The following is a 22,203-nucleotide window of genomic DNA, read 5'->3' on the forward strand; positions in this document are numbered from 1 at the left end:
ACAATATGCATTAATGACATACTTGAGGAAACCACGTGCCATATATCCAATTTTCCAGATGGCGCAGGTTGAGTTGGACTGTGTCCTGTGAAGAGAATTTGGATAAGATTCAGGGCGATGTGGACAAGTTAGGTAGTTGGGCAAATATGTGGCAGATGCAGTACATTGTGCACAAATGTGAAGTTATGCACTTAATGTAACTTAAACAGACAAATTATTATTTTGAAGGCAACAGATTGGGAATGGGGAGACAAAATGAGACCTTGGTGTTCTTACCCAGCTGTTGCTGAAAGTAAACATGCAGGTGCAGCAGATGGTGAAGAAGGCAAATGGTATGTTGGTCTTCATAGAGAGTATTTGACTGCAACAGAGGGATGCAGACTGGACGGGCTAAATGGCCTGCTACTTCTGCTACGTCTTACGGTCTCTACGTCGATCTCACTGAACCTGAAGGTGATGGTACGCAAAGAAAGATTTTGAAAATGATTAGTTGGGGATTTGAAAGAAAAAAAACTGGACTACAAGGATCGAAAGGAGAACAACAACTCAATGATTTGCCCCGGGAGGAGTCAGTAAGGAGTGAATAGATGCAAACGCTCCATTCTGTGTCGTACGTAAAACCGGGATCTTTAGTTTTTCTAGATTACCTAGAAAGATACAAGTTGAAATGGTCACAACATGTCAATGTGGGAATGCTGCCTGATCACAAAAAGACCGCATATGTTCTCAAAACGCCAGGAGGATGAAACTACCAATCATGTTTAGCTTTCAGAATATTATAGTCGAAAAAACGACAATCAGCTGAGCCTTAGTAAAAGCAAATCTTCATTGATTAATTTGATTGAACTATTTGCTAAGAACAGAACAATTCAGGAAATCATTGAGAACAGCAATAGACTTCATCAGACATCGGAGGACTGGGAAAAATGTGGAGACAGAAACTCATTACTTTTATTACAGAAATGTGCGATGTGTTACATTGTGGTTGGAAGAATGCGGCGGGGCGATTTGAACTAAGTGGCGCAATTGCAAAGTGACCGCAAGCATCGGGAGACCTTGCGGAGGTATTGCAGAAATCTTTGGCACAGGAGAAGATAGGGAGAGGCATTTGAGATCCGTTGGCATCATAAACGGAGAAACGGAGTGAAAAAAACAAGGAATGTCTGCTCCAGCAGCTTAGAACACTGGCTCCGCCTCAGCTGCATAATTCCATTTTATTGTGGGTACCGAAGTTTGAAAGAGTGCGAAAGCTATGGCGAGTTTACACAAGAAGTCCGCTGGAATGGTACCAAGGGCGTCGGAATTTAGTAATGCGGCGGCTCTCGGTGATATAATCGTGCTGAGAAATTGATAAGGCGTCATTGCTGTGTTTGGTCGAATACATCAGATTAGATTCCCGACAGTGTAGAAACAGGCCCTTCGGCCCAACAAGTCCACACCGATCCTCCGAAAAGTAACCCACTCCCCAGACTCATTACCCCACTAATGCACCTAACACTATAGGCAATTTAGCATGGCCAATTCACCTCGCCTGCCCAATTCATTGGTGGGAGCAAACCGGAGCACACCTACGCAGGCACGAGGAGAATGTGCGATCTCCACACAGACAGTCACCCGAAGGGGGGATCGAACCCGCTGCCCTGGCGCTAAAATCTTTCCAGTGACAGAAAACACCATGGGGACATAATAGTGAAGATTTGCGAAGAATTAAATACAAAACGTGGAAATACGTTTTTATAGAGATTTATTTGTGATGCCGAATCGCTTATCTGAAATGCCAGTCACTGGTACTAGTCAAAGCAAATGTGTTAAGTCCTTAAAGCGAATAAATCCAAGGCGGCGAGAGAATGTATGAGAATGGAATTAACTGTATCTTTCGATTTCCACACGAAAAGAATGAGCTGGATACTATTTTAAAAAATATATCCTTCTGTGTTTTGTTCATTCGAAATTACTGGGCATGCCTCCATGGAATTTAATTTAGACAAAATGACTACTTTCATATGCAACTAGTCAATACACCACTTGCAGAAGGAAACAGTGGCCCAGCAAAACACAAATAGCCGAATGAAAGTACAATGACTCAATAAGAGAGGCAGGTGGAAGTGGACAGCACAGAGTGGGAGACAGACCGGCTCTGGAATTAAAGATAGGTTAGAACGTGATCAAAACAGGTGGAAACAGGCAAATACACTATTTTCTCCAATATGAGAAAATTCTGAGAGACACAGAAATTCGACTAGTCAGGTCTGTCTGTCTTTATCTGTCTATCTAGCTAGCTAACTATCTACCTATTTTTCTTTCTTTCTATCGATCTGTAACTAAAGAATATGTCATGATTTTAGATTACTTACAGTGTGGAAACAGGCCCTTCGGCCCAACAAGTCTACACCGACCCGCAACCCACCCAGACCTATTCCCCTACATTTACTCCTTCAACTCACACTACGGGCAATTTAGCATGGCCAATTCACCTAACCTGCACATTTTTGGACTGTGGGAGGAAACCCACGCAGACTGTGCAAACTCCACACAGTCAGTCGCCTGAGGAGGGAATTGAATCCAGGTCTCTAGCGCTGTGAGGCAGCAGCGCTAACCACTGTGCCCTGCCGCCCAAATTGCACTTTACAGGATTATGGATTAAAACGGATCCTCTCCGCTATAATTTTCTTTCTGTCTCACTGGGCACGAAGTTCTGGGCTGCTGCTCTCATTCCCCGATATATTCTTTACCTGCGGGGCATTGTCTTTTCTGTCACATGTAACTGTATATAAAGACAGGAACCGTTCAATAGGCGTTAATGACATTAAATATTATTAACTCCGCCTCATAGCTGATAAATTTGTATTCTAATCAGAAACCTATCGGGCAACTTCAAGGTTACAGAACCCCTCCCCCTCTCACGCTTTAAACTTGAGGTTTGCCTAAATTGGTAATAACATCGGTCATTGGCTCGTTGATTGCAGTTGTCTTCGTTACTGAAAACAAACTTCGCTGGATTTAACAGCGTCTTTCTGCTGAATACATAAAATCGCTGCTTATTGAGAGTCTTAGCATCTTCTCACTGAACTGGGGTGCAGTTTGCACAGATCATTGATCAGGTTCTCCTGCCTATCTCTATAATACATTGGCGGAAATGCAGTGCTTGGGGATGTCTTTGCTGATTCTATGCGTTCCGGTGGGTAAGTAAATCGCAATCGCGCTTTCCTGAAATCTGGAGATGTGCTTTATCTCGGAGTGGTTTACTACTTTGATGACATTCGCTATTTGTGAAAAGATCTTCTTTTTAATCATTCTTTTTATCATTTTACGTAGCTCCCCAATGTTATTGGGGATCATTCACAAATTCCTATTCCGCAAAGAGCAGAAAGAGTCAGAAGTACAGGAAAGTAATTTCCCATTTGTTGATGAATACTTTTTGAGTAGGTGTCCTTTCCATTTCCTGTTCTGTGTATTGATTATGGAAAACAAGTTTCCAGAAGCTTGTCCTCTACTGTAGAACTAAAGGCAACCCTTGTCGTATTTAAACACAAGCTGCAGAGAGCGAATATTCTAGTGTGTGAGCTGGTGGACATATAACTAAATTTACTCATTATATAACATGACTTGTTTCAATGCAATTTATTAGGTTACGTTAAATTAAATAATTTTATGTTAAATTAAATGATGCTAAATGATTAAAATGTGCTGCTTCACACACTGAATAAATTCCTAACCAAAATGCCAACTTTAAAAATTATCATTCCCTGTTAATTTGAATTCCCTCAAGTTTTATGATTTAGGTTTGAGTTAATATTTCAAGTTGCCGAGGATAGCATCGATCAACGTCCGTGAAATTATTTATCTTGTGTGATTGCAGCGGGTTTCTGATGTCCATATTTGAAAATATGATTTAATTTCATTAATCCGCATCACTTGCCACAAACGGCAAAGTTTCTCAGTCTGATAAATTGGAATACAGTGGCACGTAGGGTGTATACAATTTTCGGCGTTTGTTGTGCTCCTGCAGAAACAAGGTGTTAAACAAGACGGAAATCCCAGCAACTCGAATCAACAATTTCAGCGTTTCAGTTGCGTGTAATTTATGGTTTCAATTCATGCGACACCGTAATTGTTCAGCAGTTTATCAAACTCTCCTAAGATACCCGACAGAAAAAAATATAATTTCACAGGAATGACATCTTCCGTCTTTCTCAAGAGTTCCTGCGGCACACCTTCAGCAAAATATGCATTTTTCTGGCAGAAGGCATGTATGATTTAACTTCTCAGGTATGTGTCCAATGAATTGGGAAGAAACTCTTTCATAAGGTGCGCCAGATTGATGTTGACCAACTCATTGTTGGTTCCTGTCTGCCCTGGGGTGACTGATGGCGGTGTCAATAGTCTTTACATTTTCTGTGAAATAAAACCCCGGAAAAATATCGGATCCAACAGGACTCATTCGTCACCCGAGCGAATGAACTGATACTCTGGTCATGTCCTATTATAACGATGGCTTGACAGGCGATTTCATTCTGTCCAGTTGTAACTAATTTCATCAGATCTTCGACTTGCCCGAGTGTTAGTGAAAGGGAAGTCAGGCTGGTTTGTTTAGCAGAGGCACACTGATGCCAGTCTTGTAACAAAGCATAAACTCAGTTGTTTCAAACTTTGAAATGGGAAAAGAAACAGACGATATCGGAACTGCGCCACATTATTCTTCTCAATCCACAAAATATATAAAATGGGCTGCAAAATCCCTTTGATCTGAGCCCAATACTAAAATCACTTATTTACAAAGCCAGCACCATTTTTAAAAAATGCTCTTTTGGGGAAGGACATCATGAGTAATCCAATTTCAGAAGTTCCACTTTGCAAACATAACGCTCCTTCGTTTTTAGAGCAATCTTCCATAACCTACCTTATTGTCTAAGGTTTGTCCTGAAATAATTACTTGGCCTCAAATTCTGCCTGACTACACTTCCACGAAACAATTTTCGGCATTTTGTGACATGAATGCAATTGTTGTTATTGTACCTCTTGTAGAACCATTCCTATTAATCACCGTGATCTAAAATGTCAGGGTTGTCACATATGAAAATCTGACTTATATCTTGACATAACGGTAGCTTGGCCGTCCCCTCCATCGAGTCTCACAACGAGCCGTTCGAGATTCCTCTTTCCACAGCGAGACACCAGTTCAAACACCGAGCAGATCAAAGCGCCGTTAGCGGCGAGATCAAAAATTTGCAACTGGAATTGCGAGCAGCTGCAATGATGGAAGCGTTATTCAGTGTGTACATCGGCGGATGTAGCAGAAAGATTTATAACAATCTAAAACATAAACCGGTTAGGTGACAGAAAGAAATGGCTGTCGCTAAATGCTGTTTCGCACGCGACACGGCAGAAGGTGTGTTTCATTTGACTGGTTAGTAAGGACTCTGTTTAGAGATACTTTTGACTAGCCGTTATTAATAATTAATCTCTAATTTTGACCTGCTCAGAACTGCTATGAACTACTTCTGAGGCAGGTGGGACTTAACCTTCTAGTTCAGAGGTCGGCATACTACCATCGCACCACAGGAGCCCGGGATATTGTTCACAGATATTTTATAACAAATCTGCTCAGCGATATTATTACGCAGTTCTCGAGCAGCCGGAGACTTGAACATGAGCTGTCTGGTTCCAGAGGTATGGACACCACCATTGCACTAAAAGGGCCTTTAAGGGTTGTTATAAATTATGTGTAACTTTCAATTCTGTACCTAAGGTGCAGATATATTTAATCCGCATGTCCAAGGATGTTACGGCACTCCTCTGGAATAGTCAGATTTGACCCGGGGAGAAAGTGAGGACTGCAGATGCTGGAGAATCCGCGTTGATAAAGCATAGCGCTGGAAAATAAAGCACAGCATCTGAGGGGCAAAGGAGTCGACGATTAGGGCAGGACCCTTCTTCAGTCCTGACGGAAAAGTTAACTCTCTCGCTCCTCGGATGCTGCCTGACATGCTGTGCTTTTTCCAGCGTCATACTCAATCAAGACTTGAACCTGGGCTATCTGACCTTCACTGTTGCTGTGGGTAAAACTCGGAGTAAATCCTTCCTTCAGCGCTGTAGTTATAGCGACACCAAATAAATGGCAGTCTTTCAAGAAAGCAGCCCACCAACATCTTCTCAAGACCAAATAGTGATGGTCAATAAATACTCAGAGACTAATACTCAGTGTAAAAAAGTCGCTTCTTATTTCAATTTTGCTTCCTTTGCAAAACACGATGAAACTGAACGTCTGATCCTCAATCTATTCATAAGTGATAAAACTTTCTTTCAACCTATTCTATTCAGCGCCTTCATGATTTTGAAAATTTCCATCAAATCATACATCCAGATAAACTCTGAAGTATAATCGCACATTTTCTCTGAAAAGCTTCCTTTGACTTGTTAAATTTTAACGTGAACCGCAATAAAGTGGTTGCTGCAGGTTTTCCATCTTTGTAAAATGAGTATAAAGAAGACTACTACTAAAATTGGATACTAGATTGAATTTATTCACAAATAGAATCTCTGAATAAATGGCCAATTATAGTTAATGAAACACAGAGTTTGTTATTTCTCTGACTCATGGTCTGATGGGATGTGTGCTGTTCAACTGGGAATATTTTCTAATGGCTACATTGCTGAAATTCTGTGTACTTTCATGACCGGTGAGTTCAAATAGAATTTTAAGGATAAATTTCAGTCATTATCGCTGGACAGAATTACATCCTGAGTTTATGATTCTAATCTTCCTGCAGGACATATTTTCAGGCATTATGTAATAAATATAAAATGTTAAGGAGAAATGGGTTGGATATAGGATTATTTAGGTACAATTTCATTAATGCTACTAAACAATCTCTGTTCTTAGATTTTTAGAATCCGCCTTTTTATTTTTCAGTTTCTGCAGTTGATTCCTCCGTGCAACCTTCCAGTCAAAATGCTACAGTTGAACCAGTGAATGACAAAGGTAAACATTTTATCCAATTGGAGTTCAATATTTCGTAAAATATTAAATACAATAATAAGGTAATCTGTTGTACTGATTTAACAAGACTTGTTAGGAAGTTAAGTGCCAATACATGTAGCTGTATGAACAAATACTTTATATAAATGATTTAGATGTGAATAGAGGAGGCTGATTGCACCAAAATAGATGGTGTAGTCAACAGTGAAGAAGATTATCTCAGAGTACAATGGGACCTTGATCAATGGGTGGCAGATGGAGTTTAATTTACATCAATGTCAGGTGTTTGCTCAGGCAAACCAGGGCAGGAGTTATACGATAAATGGTAGAGCTGTAGGGAGTGTTGCTGAACAAAGAGACCAAGGGGTGCCGGTGCATAGTTCCTTGAAAATTGATTCACAATCAGATAAGATAGTGAAGAAGGCGTTTGGAACACTTGCCTTCGTTGGCTGCAGCTTTCAGTATAGGAGCGGGGATATCTTATTGCAATTGTACAGGACATTGGTGATACTTTTGGAATACTGTGTACAATTCTTGTCGTCCTTCTACAGAAAGGATTTTGTTAAACCTGAGAGGGTGCAGAAATATTCAAAAGGATGTTGACTGGGCTGGAGGATTTCAGCTATAAGGAGAGGGTGAATGGGCTGGAGCTATTTTCCCTGGAGTGTCGGAGGCCGAGGGGTGTCTCATAGCGGTTTATAAAATCATGAAGGTCATGGATAGGATGAATAGTTAAGGTATTTTTCCTTGGTCAGGGAGTCCAAAACTGCAGAACATAGGTTTAAGGTGAGAGCAGAAAGACTTAAAAAGGGCAAGAGAAGTAACATTTTCACACCGAGAGTGGTGCGTGTCTGGAACGAGTGGCCAGTAGAAGTGGTGGAAGTGAGTACAATTACAATGTTTAAAAGATATCTGGATAGGTATATGAATAGCAAAGGTTGAGAAGGATATGGGCCAAATGCTGGCAAATGGGCGAGGTCAGATCGGGTTGTCTGGTTGGCTTGCATGGATCTGTTTCCATGCTGTATTACTCTATGATTTTCTGGAAGTATACTTGAGACTCAAGATCAGAAATCTGCTCTGGTTATTTGACAATGCTAAAAAAAAGTAAAGTCTCTTAAAATGGCTTTGTTTGATGGTTAGAAATCTGTTAATCTGGCAGAGTGCTCTTCAATTTGCTGAAACCTATCCTGCCATTTCAGGTACTGCGCTATTTTTAGTGAGAGGGAAAACTAGAATCTAAAGTGGACAGAAACGTGAAGAGCGTTAAGTTTGATCCATATTTCCATATTGTGCAGATATTGACTGGAAGGACTTTGTTTCATTTTTGAATTCTAAGCGTTGTTTTGAGATGTGCTTGCATGCATTTAAATTCAGCTTTTTAGAAAAAAAACAACAAAAACCTTCTTGGGGTGAATGTTCCCATGCTTCAGAAAGCAAAGAACAAAGGAGAGAAAAACACTGGGAACTTCTCTCGCAACAAGCTGGCAGGTGGTGGAAGGAGCTAGAGATAGAGATCTTTTGAAAAGACAGAGTCATTTATAAGTCAGTGAGTATGGGGGATTCGTACAGGCACAGTGTGCAAGTTTGTGTCAGAGAGAACGGGTGTGTGACAGCAAAGGGATTGTAAGCTTAGCAGTCTCGAAATCAGTTTTGGTTGTAAAGTCCTCTTGAGTGGTTTATTATCAGTTCACAAAGAAGTTCAGAAAAAGAAGCTTCTAGAAGGAGAATTCAAGAAACCCATGTTATGAAATAAGTTAACAGTGTTAGTTCAAATTAGAATCTCAAAAAGAGACATTAACTAAAGCCAGCATTTAGTGAATCCACAGGTTTACTCGGAACTGTAAGTTTGAAATAGGGTTATGCTTCACTGAGAATTGACTATCTGGAAGGTTGTTGAGGATAAAAATGTTGAACCATTATTTCTCATATTTCTAATGAGACCATTTCAATTAGTTATTGCATTGTGCAAAATCGCTTGTTTTTTTTCCTGTTTTCTATGTGACAATCATTGATGCTCTTTTAATGGTAAGTACATTGACAGCTTCTTGTCAATATGCTCAGTGACTGACCACCATGGTACATAAATTGCAAAGTTAAAACTTATGATCTACCAAGCCAGGAAAACTCTGGGATTTTACATGTCTAGTATCACCATCAGCTGGAATCTGAACACTTGTAAGTGTTAACCGTTAGGCCATATTCAAACTCAATAATAATCCGAAAGAACGAGAAAATGTTTTGTAGCAGTAGAAAACAAATGAAAATTTTGATAATCCTACTTTCAGTTATTGTGCTATGTTTGTCCTGCAGTGTGACAACATCGCCTCGCACAACTGACCTGAACTCTTGCACAATTCCCTTGGGAGTTAAGACCTACAAAGATCTTAATATTTCTGTTGCATCCTAAGTACGCTTACATTTTCCTGCCTGTAGACGTTGTAAACTCGAGTTATCTCAAGGGTCTCCAAACTCGTGAGAGAAGAAATAACTTCAAACACAATTACGATACGTCAGTGAATGCGGCATGGTGCCTTTACCAGTTTCAGTACGACAATGAAACCAACTCTGCAAACGTCAAAAATCACACAACACTGAATTTATAGTAAAAGTTTACGGTGTGATACAACTGAAAACACACAGTGAACTTTTGCTATAAATTCTGTGTCTTACAATCGTGTACTCCACAACCACCTGATGAAGGAGCAGTGCTCCAAAAGCTAGTGCTTCCAAATAAACCTGTTGGACTATAACCTGGTGTTGTGTGATTTTTTAACTTTGTACACCCCAGTCCAACACCCGCATCTCCAAATCATGTCTGCAAACGTCGCTTTTCCACAACTTATTTACTCGCCTTATACAAGAACTTCCAATGTTTCCGAACCTTTACCAACGGTAGGTCCCATCGTTTGTGTTAAACGAGAGTAGCCTTGATTTGACCTGAGAGCGATAGAAACCACAAAACACCAATATCGCTCTTTTTTTGTTCATTCACGACGCGCAGTTTCAATGCTTTAAGTAATGTAACAGGGAATTGCGAATCAGTGCATGCGTGTGCACATGAATGGCATTCGGTGTGTAAATAGTAATAGATTTAAATCCCACGAACTGAGTTTTGCTCAATTTGCATTTCTCGCCAATTAGTATTGAATTTAGCATGCTGATCGATTTTCACTGATCTTAAGTACATGTACTGTGATTTAGAATTATTTTCTGTTTTACCATGGAGTAATGACAACAACTTATATATATATATATATATATATATATATATACATATATTATTTCATATGCTTTTGCTCTGGATGGGTGGCACAGTGTCTCAGGGGTTATCACTGCTGCCTCGAAGCGCCAGGAGCCTGTGTTCGATTGCACCCTCAAGCGAGTATGTGGAGTTTGCATATTCTCCCCGTGTCTGCGTGGGTTTCCTCCGGGGGCTCTGGTTCTCAACCAAAGTCTAAACATGTGCAGGTTAATTAGATTGGCCAGGGTTGTTAGGGGATGGGTCTGTGTGGGATGCTCTTTGGACGGTCGCTGTGTGCTGGATGGACCGACTGGCCTGCTTCCACACTCAGGATTATGTACTTCTAAGCATGTGTGCAACACTGGTAGTGTCTCGGGTAATTTATATTTCGTACCATCTCAGTTGACCCTGAAAAATTCTAGGTATAATATATTGTTTCAAAATCTAAGTTGAAATTATTAAGTAACAATAATCAGTTTCATCAATTAATTTCTCTACTGTCGGAAGTATAAACGTGGATCAAGTCGACATAGATAGCAAACGAAAATTCCAATTTAAGTGCAATTGACTGTCAAATAATTTTAAAGCTAATGATTCTAGGATGCTGACGTCAAATCAGTCTGGATGGTTTACATTATTTGTGTTTCTCCTTGAATGTTTAACAGAGTTGAGCGAATCGAGATTGGTGGGCCAGGAGGCGCCATGCGTCGGGCTACTTCAGGTTCGTTACCGAGGTCAGTGGGGCTCCGTCTGTAGTAGCCTGTGGGATTCAACAGTTGGCGAAGTCGTCTGCAGACAGAATGGTTGCAACGCCTATCACACAACAGTGTCTATACCCATCTCACAAGAAACGGGGCCTATTTTGTTGGACAAAGTTCATTGCGCTGGAACTGAGTCATCACTGTCAGAATGCTCATTCAGTGCTTCGGACCAGCAGAACTGTGGAACTGGGACGGTTGTTGGCTTCTTCTGTAAAGGTATTTGTGTCTGGCAATCAATATTGGATATGCCTTTTTTTCATGTACCATGTTTGCATTTAACATGTCCAGGAAAATGTATTGCGTTCTCCTACCTCCGGCTGTGCAGACATCGGAAGGCACTTACAAGGGGGACACGTAAAAATTCTGGGAAGGACATAGAATGAAGCAGGTTGTTTAGTATTTGTTTACTTGTATCTATAAGCTACATGTTTCCTTCAAAGTGATATATGCAAAGGTGAAAATTCACTTCCACATTTAATACTAAGACACCCAGTTTTCCCTCACCCGTGTCAACCTCGCCACTTTCTTCAAGTTATAAAACTATATAGCCAATACCCAGGGCTGGATAGAGAGAGGTTGAAAACAATGTCTTCCACCCTTGCAACTAAATTCACTTTGGAGTGGCAACTCCAATTCTGCCCAGCAATTGGCTAAGCCCAAAGCCTGAACATTTCAGCTTCATACATTGCATCAAATTGCTCAGAGTGCACCGTTTTCAATGGTGTAAAATCACCCAGCAGTGGTTTGCTCAGCTCCTATGGCTCCCAATCCAATTCCATGGTCCTTGAAATACTCTGGCTTCCAGTTCAGCAATTCCTTGGTTTTAAACTCTTGATACTTGCATTTAAATCTCTCCAGTCCCTCGCCTCGCAATATATCTGCAATTGTTTCCAGGCCTACATTGTTTTAAAGACCCTGTTTCCGACATATTATAACACATGCCTGGACAGGTGGTTCTTAATTCCACATCACAAGGTACCACACTGCCACTGTCCCATGTGGATCCTTCCTCAATTGCTGCAAGGTAGATATTTTCTCATCAGCCTGCTCAGAGATATCATCGCACATCTTTGAAGCAGATTTGAACACGGACCTCCTGTTCTGAGGTATGGAGACTACCACCATAACACAAGAGCTCCTTAAATGATATGAGCTATCATCACTTCTTTATTTCTGGTCACCTGAGCACCAACAATTTTATCATTGATGGGCATGCCGACAGTTCCTTAGCCCTGAATGTTGAAATTCTTTATCTAACTGGCTATATCTCATAACCTTACTTTGCTCATTTCAAACACTCCTTACTCTTACCTCTGATTGTCTTCATTAAATATCTGGTCATGTGACTAGGTGTCTTGTATCTTTTATAATGCTTTAGAGGCACTATACCATTAAAAGTTTGCATTGCTTTATCGCCTGACCAAAAACGTCTGAGAGAACACCTAATGGGACATATGGGCTCCACACCTAGCGTTATTTATTTGTGTCCCACTAACAATTGTGTTTTCAATGGTTCCATTCCTGAATGTCTGTTGCCATTTCTGCCTCTGCTTCTCTGGTAATATCTTTCAGAGCCCACAACCTTAAAAAAACCAAACAAGATAGTTGCAGTCAATAAAATTTAGCTAGTAACTACTCATCAGCTTGTGTTCGCAACTAAACTTGTTCACTCTAATTTTGACCACAGTGAAATGAGAATAGTTATTGTCATCGATATCTGTATCATCTATTTATCCAAATGCCTCCTTGACCATCTATACATTTGACAAGTTATGTTGTCCAATGAAAAGAAAACATGACTGGTCATAAAATGAGAAAGTGAGGACTTGCAGATGCTGGAGATCAGAGTCGAAGGGTGTGGTGCTTGAAAAGCACATACGGTCAGGCAGCATCCAAGGAACAGGAGAACCGACGTTTGCATACATTTCTTGATGAAGAACATATGCCCAAAATGTCGATTCTCCTCCTCCGATGCTGCCTGACCGGCTGTGTTTTCCAGTACCACACTCTTCGACTCTGAACATAAAATGAGACATAATTGGCTGGTAGTTTGCTGACTCAGTCTCAATCAGTAAATAAGATGCTCAGAAGATTAAAATTGTTCTTGCTTCTTTAGGCACATTGGTAGAGTCACTGTCTCTGGACAATGATGTGAAGGTTCGAGTCCCACCCAACCCAAAGGTGTGCAATCACATGTGCAACCTGGTTGTTTTAAAGTACTTACAAAAATGAAGCACTCCCAGACCACACCTTCCACCAACAACCTCAAGAGAATAAGGGTTAATATTTGGCCTGCTCTTTCTTTTTGGGTGTGTGTTCACGATTGGCTAATAGGTAAAATTGCACAACATGCAAATTTGAGGCAAGCACCTCAACTTCATGTCTGTTGCACTTTTCTTTTTTCCTAAAGTTACTCCTGTCTTCTACATTCAACCATGTCTGAGTTACATTGTCTACAAATGCTGTGGTGCAATCAACCTTTTATAGCAAGCTGTCATTTTTGAATGAAAGTTGCATAAAATTTGATGTTGAAAATTAAGTTATGCCAAAGTGAATATTCAAAAAGCAATGCCAAAATTTGGGATGAATGCTCAAAAAAATAGGTGAGGCATCATTAGTTTGTGGTTTGGCCAGGAAACCCAAGTATGTTTAAGTAGTCTCATATCAGAAAAAAATTGTTCTTAATCCCTCTTCCCAAATGTAGAAACACTTGAGGTAAATGATAATTAGTTTTGTTTTACCAGCTCAATGTTACTGGAATCAGGGGAGACATGATGTAGTTGTAATGTTAATGGATCAGGAACTCTGAGGGTTTTCGCACTGATTGACGGTAGAATGGTCTATCAGTGTTGCAAATGCAGTATAATTCTGTTGCTTTTATAAGCTAAAACAAACCTCTGGGTTTCACCACTACAACTGATTTCGACTCTTTGTACTTTTTGTGTACTGTCCACAATTCCAAAATATACTTTTGTCTATTCTGTCTTACATATTTTGTATATATAATGATTGCTAATGATCTATGACCTCTATTAATATATCGCATGTAAATGGATTGCGGGATTGCACTCTGTGCCATGCTTCTATTGACCATTAACTTCTTTGGTATTTCTGTAACTGTAGAGCTAACCTTTTGCTCAGTCGATTTTTATCAATGGTATGCTTTCAATTAGGAAGGATAGTCAAAGTATCTGTCCTGCAGATGATTTTAAACAGGTGGTTTATTGTCTTCTCTTAACTGATGCATGATAGCTAATGTGAGTAATCTCAAATGTTCTTCCCTGACAGTCAGACAACTAGCTGTGCTTAAGGATGGAGGTAGCCCTTGTGCCGGAAGAGTTGAGGCCAGTAACTTTTTAGCAACCCGTGTCGTCTGTGGCCGAATGTGGGATATGAATGAAGCTCGTGCTTTCTGCAAATTCCTGAGCTGTGGTGACGCTGTATCTGCATCAGGGAATTCTCAGTTTGGGGCTGGTCAGGCCTCGATGCTGAACTTTGAACTTCACTGCAAAGGCACTGAGGAAGACCCCTGGAAATGTGAATTGAAGGCTTTGGCTCACAAAAACTGCTCTGCAGAGAAAGAAGCAGCTGGTGCTGTTTGTTCAGGTAACTTTTCTGCCTGTATCATTTTAGATAATAAAATGCCATTGGCATTATTGGATGCCACAGCACTGATCAAAATTGGACAATCATGAAAATTATTAAACCAAAAATGTTATTGAACTCACATCAAATTAGCAATTAAATTTTAAAACAAATTATGGAATGTATGCATTTATTGTCCCTCCCATTTGTCAAAGACAACGTGGTAGTGAGCTGCTGTCATTTGCTGTTGAAGTACCTGCAATGTTGTTCGGTCCGAATTTCCAGGATTTTAACCCAGTGACTCTGAATGGCTGGTAAAATATTTCCAAGTCAGGATAGTGAGTGACTTGGAGATTAGTTTGCAGGTGATGTTACTCTCATGTATCTGCTGCCCTTGTCCTTCTAGATGGTAGTGGTCATAGGGTTGTTGTCCAACTAACCTGCGTGAAATTCTGCAATCCATCTTGTAGATGGTACACGTTGCTGCTACTGAGCATCAGTGATGGAGAGAGTGTATATGTTTGTTAACAAATCATCCAACTGCTTTGTCTGGATTGTTCTGGGTGGTGCCTGTGAGTATTGTTGGAGCTGGAGCATTGAAAAGAGTATTCTGTCACATTTCTGCTTCTTGTCTCTGACTCACAGGCAGACTCTGGAGAGTCAGGAGGTCAGTTATATGCTCCAGGATACCGTGCTGCTGACCTCCCCTTGTAAAAACAGTATATAACTTACAAAGATTCATCTGGCTCAAAGATTTATACATTATGCAGTTCATACTTTGTTAATCTCTTCTTGAAGTTGCTACTTTTTGATCCTGATTAGAAATTACATGGAAGCCTGTCTCTGGTTAGAAATAAGATGTTGCCTCAGCTGTGAAAAGGGTGCTGAGGTATAGATGTTATTAATTTACTCACAAGCTATAGCAGGCTGACCAAATTGTGGGGCATGGAACTTGTAACAATTAGAGGGTGATAATAAAATGTAAGACATAGGAACATAACTGAACCATTTGACTCATCAAGACTGCTGCATCCAATTAGTTTAAAACAAATGCATTTTTTAGTTCACCAATGGGATGTGGCATCATTGACTTGGCCAGCATTTATTCCTTCATTGCTTTGGCTTGCTAAGTTATTTCAGAAAGCAGTTAAGGGTCAAACACAAAAAATGAAACTGCTGGAGAAGCTAAGGTGGTCTGGCTGCATCTCTAGAATGAAAAGCAATGCTAATTTTTTGATTCCACTGAACCTTTGTAGTACTGCTGCCATGGGTCTTGAGACACACATGTAAACAAAATCAGATGCAGATGACAGTTTCTTTCTCTGAAGGATATGAGTGATCCAAATGGGCATTTTATGACAATGGTTCAATGCTCTCCCTTAGCCACTCTCCCCTACATCAAAAACATCTCGGAAATGACTGCCAGACTACTCAGACCCCTTGGCATCATGGTAGCCCACAAATCCACCAACACACTAAAACAGCAGCTAATGAACCTGAAAGACCCCTGTACAGTCAACAAGCAAAAGTAATGTCATTTACAAAATACCATGCAAGAACTGTAACAAACACTACATTCAAAAATCAGGCAGAAAACTAGCCACCAGGATACATGAACATCAACTTGCCACAAAACAACATGATCCTTACTTACGAGATACTACTCACTAATATCCTTATATACAGATAAGGAAGGACACCACTTCCACTGGGACAACACATCCATCCTTGGACAAGCCAAACAGAGACACACACGAGAATTCCTAGAAACATGGCATTCCAAGAGGAACTCTATCAACAAACACATTGACTTGGACCACATTTACCACACACTGAGAAAAAAACAGGAAATGACATCACCACAGGAAATGACATCACCAACCCAAGGAAACCCAAACATATAAATAGAAAGCAGGAAACACCAGCAGTGGTTCATCCGGAGGCTCACTGAAGATGTTACCTAGTATGGTGACGAAACGTCTGAAAATGATCTTCCAGCTCAGCAAGCAAACCTACATCCAGAACCTCAAACTAAGCTACAAATCTTCTCAAAACTTGCTAACACTTATGGGCACAATACGCTAAAACAGGCCCCAAAATGAGAAACGAATGTCATCTGACAGGGCGCCACCTGCGAACAGCTGTACTTCCAGCATGAATGCCTGAGAAAACAGGTATAACTAAGTGTCTTAAATAAAAGCCGCCCCTTAACACCCCACTAAACAAGCGAATAGTAAACCAAAATGGCTGCAGAATGCTTAGAGAAATTATTGTTGATGCCCACAACAGACTCCATAAATAAAAACAGGAAGTTTTGCACCAAACATCTTTACTCACTCATGCAACAGGCCATGAATGGATAGACACAGTACAACAAGCCATAGATATTAAACAGCAAAAAACACAGAAAATGAAAAAAAAACCAGACCTGCAGAAAAAAACTGGACAAACTTACACAAAATAACAACACTGATAACTCAGAAGAATGGATCAAAAACTTATCTGACTGACCCTTAACAGACCCTGAAAAAGCTGTCTTAGTCAGAGGATTAAATTACAAGTTCCAGGATGTGGACCAGAAAGATTTCTTAGCAGCATTAGAAACAACACTGAAAGACAACCAACTCATAGAAGAAACCCAGCAAACTATCAGACAGATAGCCAACGTTAAGCAGGAAAAAGGAAGGAAACACACTCAATACACAAGAAAGGAATGCACTAGAAAGACTAAAAGAAGATAAAAATATTGTTATCCTACCTGCAGACAAAGGATGTTTGACATTCATTTTAAATCAAAGAGACTACACTGAAAAAGCAAATGCACTACTTGCAAATACCAACACTTACCAACAAGTGGCGATAGACCCAACCCCACAACTAGAGAAGCGAATCACAGCCCAACTCAAAATACTTCAGAAATCTGGAGAAATAAATAAGAGCAACTTCCAAAAAATGAAAACAGAAAGATCCAACACAACACACTTCTACAAATTACCCAAAATTCACAAGCCAGGAGCCCCCCTCAGACCCATAGTTTCCCTGCCTGGAACACAATTTACAGATTGGCCAAGGAACTAAACCAAAGACTAAAACATTTAGTAGAAGACTCACACCACTCCATCCACTCCACCCAAGAATTCCTGAAGACCATCAAAGACACCAAGGTAGAAGAGGATGAAATGATGGTCTCTTTTGATGTAACAGTCCTGTTCATATTAATCAACATCAACCTAGCCAAGGAAACACTGACTACACTATTAGAAGACACATACACCAAGCATAACCAACTTCATCAGCAAGGACAGTATTGTCAAGCTAACCCACTTCACCTTCAACAACAAAAACTACAGACGAACCAATGGAACACCCATGGGATCTCTGACATCAGGATTCTTGGCAGGTACTGTAATGCAGAGACTTGAACAAACAGCTCTGCAAACCATCCAACCCAAATTCTGTGTCTGCTGCATGGGTGACATGTTTGTCATCACTAAGCGAAACAAATTAGAGGAAACCTTCAAGACCATCAATAATACCCTTACTAGCATAAAACTCACTAAAGAAGAGGAAAACAACAACAAAATGCCATTCCTAGATGTTGCAGTAGAGCGAACAGCCAATGCAGAACTTCAAACCAGCATCTACAGGAAAAGAACACATACGGACCAAATATTGAATGACAGAAGCAATCATCCCTAACATCCATAAACAAAGCTGCATCAGAACATTATTTCATCCAGCCACTACAAAGGAACTATGCAGGGCAGAGAATAATCACCTATATAGTATATGGAAAAAGAATGGATACCCAATGAGCACAGTCCACCGATTTCTCAGCAGCAAGCCCAAACAAGCAGACAGAACATGTCCAGAAACCCTAGCCATTCTCCCTTACATCAAAAATATCTCAGAAATGACTGCCAGACTACTCAGACCCCTTGGCATCATGGTAGCCCACAAACCCACCAACACACTAAAACAACAGCTAATGAACCTGAAAGACCCTATACAGACAACAAGCAAAACTAATGTCATTTACAAAATAGAACTGTAACAAACACTGCATTCAAAAATCAGGCAGAAAACTAGCCACTAGGATACATGAACACCAACTAGCCACAAAACAACATGATCCTTACTTATGAGATACTACTCACTAGTATCCTTACATACAGATAAGGAAGGATACCACTTCCACTGGGACAATACATCCATCCTAGGACAAGCCAAACAGAGGCAGACACGAGAATTCCTAGAAGCATGGCATTCCAAGAGGAACTCTATCAACAAACACATTGCTTGGACCACATTTACCACCCCCTGAGAAAAAAAACAGGAATTGACATCACCTTAGGAAATGACATCACCAACCCAAGGAAACCCAAACATATAAATAGAAAGCAGGAAACACCAGCAGTGGTTCATCCGGAGGCTCACTGAAGATGTTGCTTAGTATGGTCATGAATGTCTGAAAATGAACCTTCCAGCTAAGTGAGCAAACCTTCATCCAGGTTTAATGCTCATCATTAGAATTTTAATTCCAGCATTTTATTGAATTTAAATTCCTTCATCTGCTGGAGTGGGATAGGAAAACAGGGCCACAGAACATTAAAAGGCTATCTGAATCCCATTTGATAATACTCGACTCCACTATACCGCCTTTACCCATTATCACATGATTTGCTTCATTGTGAAAGAAACCTCAACCTGCATATCTTTGAATGACATAACCTCGACTGCTTTCTGCAATAAAGAATCCCACAGATTCACTATCCTACCATCTAAGGTAAGAAAAGTATGCTCATCTCTGTCTTGGAATTACAACACCTTACTCTGTAGTAATTCCCTCTGGTCAGGGTTTTCTTTAAATTATTCATGGGATGAGGACATCACTGGCTAGGCCAGAATTTATTGCCCATCCCTAATTGCCCAGAGGGCAGTTAAACATCTATGACATTGCAGTTGATCTGGAGTCACATGTAAGCCAGACCAGGTAAGGATGGCAGTTTCCCTCCCTAAAGGACATTAGTGAACCAGGTGGTTTTTTCCAGCAATCAACAATGGATTCATTGTTATCATTAGACACTTAATTCCAGATTTTTGTTGAACTCAAAGTCCACCACCTGCCCCGATGGGATTTGAATGCAGAACATGATCTAAGTCTTTTGATGAACAGTCCAGCGATGATACCAATGGGCCATTGCCTCCCCATTCCCTCTCCTCTCTCTATGCTAGTGAGTACAAGAATAAGCAAACAGAAAAGATAAATGTGTGGCTGAAAAGTTGGAACAAGAGAGAGTGCTTTAGATTCCTGGATCTGAATCAAATCCACTACAGGGGAAAATTTGAATAGTTTGAGCCTGAAAGATTGTACTTGAACTGTTTGTACTTGCAGGAGTGTTTGACCATATGGGTGATGGGCATTTAAACTTATTTGGTTACGATGGAAAACAGAGGGGATCACGCATAGACAAGTTGAGAATAAGAACCAAGTCCAGCTAGAAGGCAGTGCAAATATAGTCAAGTTAATGCAAGACTGTATGGCATTTATTTTATAGCATGAAGTCTTGTGAGTAATGCAGATGAATTGACAGTGTTGATTACGCAAGGGGATGTGATAACATTGCTATTATGGAGACATGACTGAGGGAGAGACAGAAGTGAAAGCTCAATATTCCAGAGTGCAGTTACTTTAGGCAAGATGATGAGGTGTGTAGAAGAAGAGGTGGTATCGCAGCAGAGCGCAATGAGTCAAGTACTGCAGCAAGGAGGGATGACATCCTTGACGATTCCATGAATCAGGCCAAATGGATAGAATCAGGCCAAATGGGGGAAGTCACTTTGCTGGGTGCACTATGAATACCCAAACAGTTAAGGGGAGTTAGCAAGACAGATATGTAGGCAAATTCAAAGTGAAAAAATAATACAATATTTATATTGGGCGATTTCACCTTCCCCAATATTAACTGGAGAATACAAGTTATGAAAGGCTGAGAGGGGACAGAATTTCTAAAATGTTTCCAGGAGAACATATTAAGCCAGAGCGTAGAAAGTCATTTAAGAGAAGGGGCACTGCTGGCCTGAATTTAAGGGCACTAAGCAATGAAATTGGGGGATAATTTGGTGATGGTGAGTATTATTCAATCAGATTTAATGTTATAATGGATAAGGTTAAAGGTATTCTGGAAATAAAAGTTCCAAATTGAATGAATGCCAATTTTAAAGAGATAAGAAAGGATTGGACTTGCAGGAACATCCATAGCAAAGCAGTCAGAGACATTCAAAAGGGTAATAACTAAAGTGCAGAGCCATAAAGGAGAAAAATATATTAGCTGCAGGAGAATAACCAAGGAAAGAGGAAAGCCAATTAGGAACCAATGTGGCAATCTGTGTGCGGAGCCATAAGACATTGCTGAAGTTTTCAATGAGCACATTCCAACTGTATTCAAAATAGAGAAGGACAATGTAGGACAAGAAACCAGGGATAAGGACTTTGATGTGCTTGAATGAATTAGCATTGAGAGATTGGCATTAGCATTCATGGTCTGTTAGCAGGCTCAACAGTGGAAAACTCCCCACGCTCAGATAAGATGCATCTCAAACTGCTGTGGAAGGCAGCAATTAATCAAAGATAGTCAGCATGGCTTTGTAAGGGGAGAGTTTAGATCAGAGTGGTGCTGGAAAAGCACAGCAGGTCAGGCAACATCCGAGGAGCAGGAAAATCGACGTTTCAGGCAAAAGCCCTTCATCAGAAATAGCCTATTCCTGATGAAGGGCTTTTGCCCAAAACATCAATTTTCCTGCTCCTTGGATGCTGCCTAACCTGCTGTGCTTTTCCAGTACCACTCTGATCTAAACTCTGGTTTCCAGCATCTGCAGTCCTTACTTTTGCCCTTTGTAAGGGGAGATAATGTCTCACAAAATTGTATGAAATTTTCAAGGTGGTGACATAGTGTCTAGATACTGGTAATGGGATTGAAATACTTTACATTGACTTCATTAAGGCTTTTGACAAGGTCTGACTGGCAGACTGAAATCAAGAGCGCAGAGGATCCAGTGAAATTTGGCAAATTGGTTTAGTGGCAGGAAGCAAAGAGTGATGGTCAAACATTGTTTTGTGCCTGGTTGCTTGTATCCAGTGGAGTACCATAAGGTTTGGTGCTGCTGTTTTGTGTACATTAATGACTTAGGCATGAATGCAGGTGGTATGATCAGTAATTTTGCAGATACCATAGAAAGTTCTGTCTGATAAATGTGAAGAAGAAAGCCATAGCTTACAGATTGATGTAGCTCGGCTTACCTTATAGGCTGACCAGTTGTAAATGAAATTCAATCCTGACAAGAATGAAATGATGCATTTCTGAGGGATTACCAAGGCAAGGGAGTACACATTGCAAGGTTACACCTTGCGAAGTATAGAGCATCTGAGTGATCATGGCATCTATGTATAAGATACAAAGATGCCATGAAGGCAACAGGGTGTAAAGGTAAAATGGTTAAGAAAGCATATGAAATACTTACCTCTGTTTGATAAGGCATAGACTACAAGGCCAAGGAGATTATGATCTCTATACAGTGTTAAGCCACTATGGAGAAATATGCAATTCTTATCATCACACCATAGGAAGGGTATG

At 40.4% G+C, this 22,203-nt stretch overlaps 1 protein-coding gene across 1 annotated transcript in view; it reads left to right on the forward strand.

Moving 5' to 3' along the window:
• Positions 1-1,252: 1,252 nt before the first annotated feature.
• The window catches only part of LOC122555638 (deleted in malignant brain tumors 1 protein-like), a 48,580-nt gene continuing 27,629 nt past the window's right edge, over positions 1,253-22,203 (forward strand). The window contains exons 1-6 of the mRNA XM_043701636.1: positions 1,253-1,325; positions 4,199-4,269; positions 5,484-5,670; positions 6,914-6,982; positions 10,889-11,200; positions 14,273-14,590. Of these exons, the coding sequence (XP_043557571.1) occupies positions 1,253-1,325; positions 4,199-4,269; positions 5,484-5,670; positions 6,914-6,982; positions 10,889-11,200; positions 14,273-14,590 (1,030 nt within the window). The remainder of the gene's footprint in view (positions 1,326-4,198; positions 4,270-5,483; positions 5,671-6,913; positions 6,983-10,888; positions 11,201-14,272; positions 14,591-22,203) is intronic.

This window comes from Chiloscyllium plagiosum, chromosome 13, assembly GCF_004010195.1.
Source record: "Chiloscyllium plagiosum isolate BGI_BamShark_2017 chromosome 13, ASM401019v2, whole genome shotgun sequence".
Taxonomy (NCBI): Eukaryota; Metazoa; Chordata; class Chondrichthyes; order Orectolobiformes; family Hemiscylliidae; genus Chiloscyllium; species Chiloscyllium plagiosum.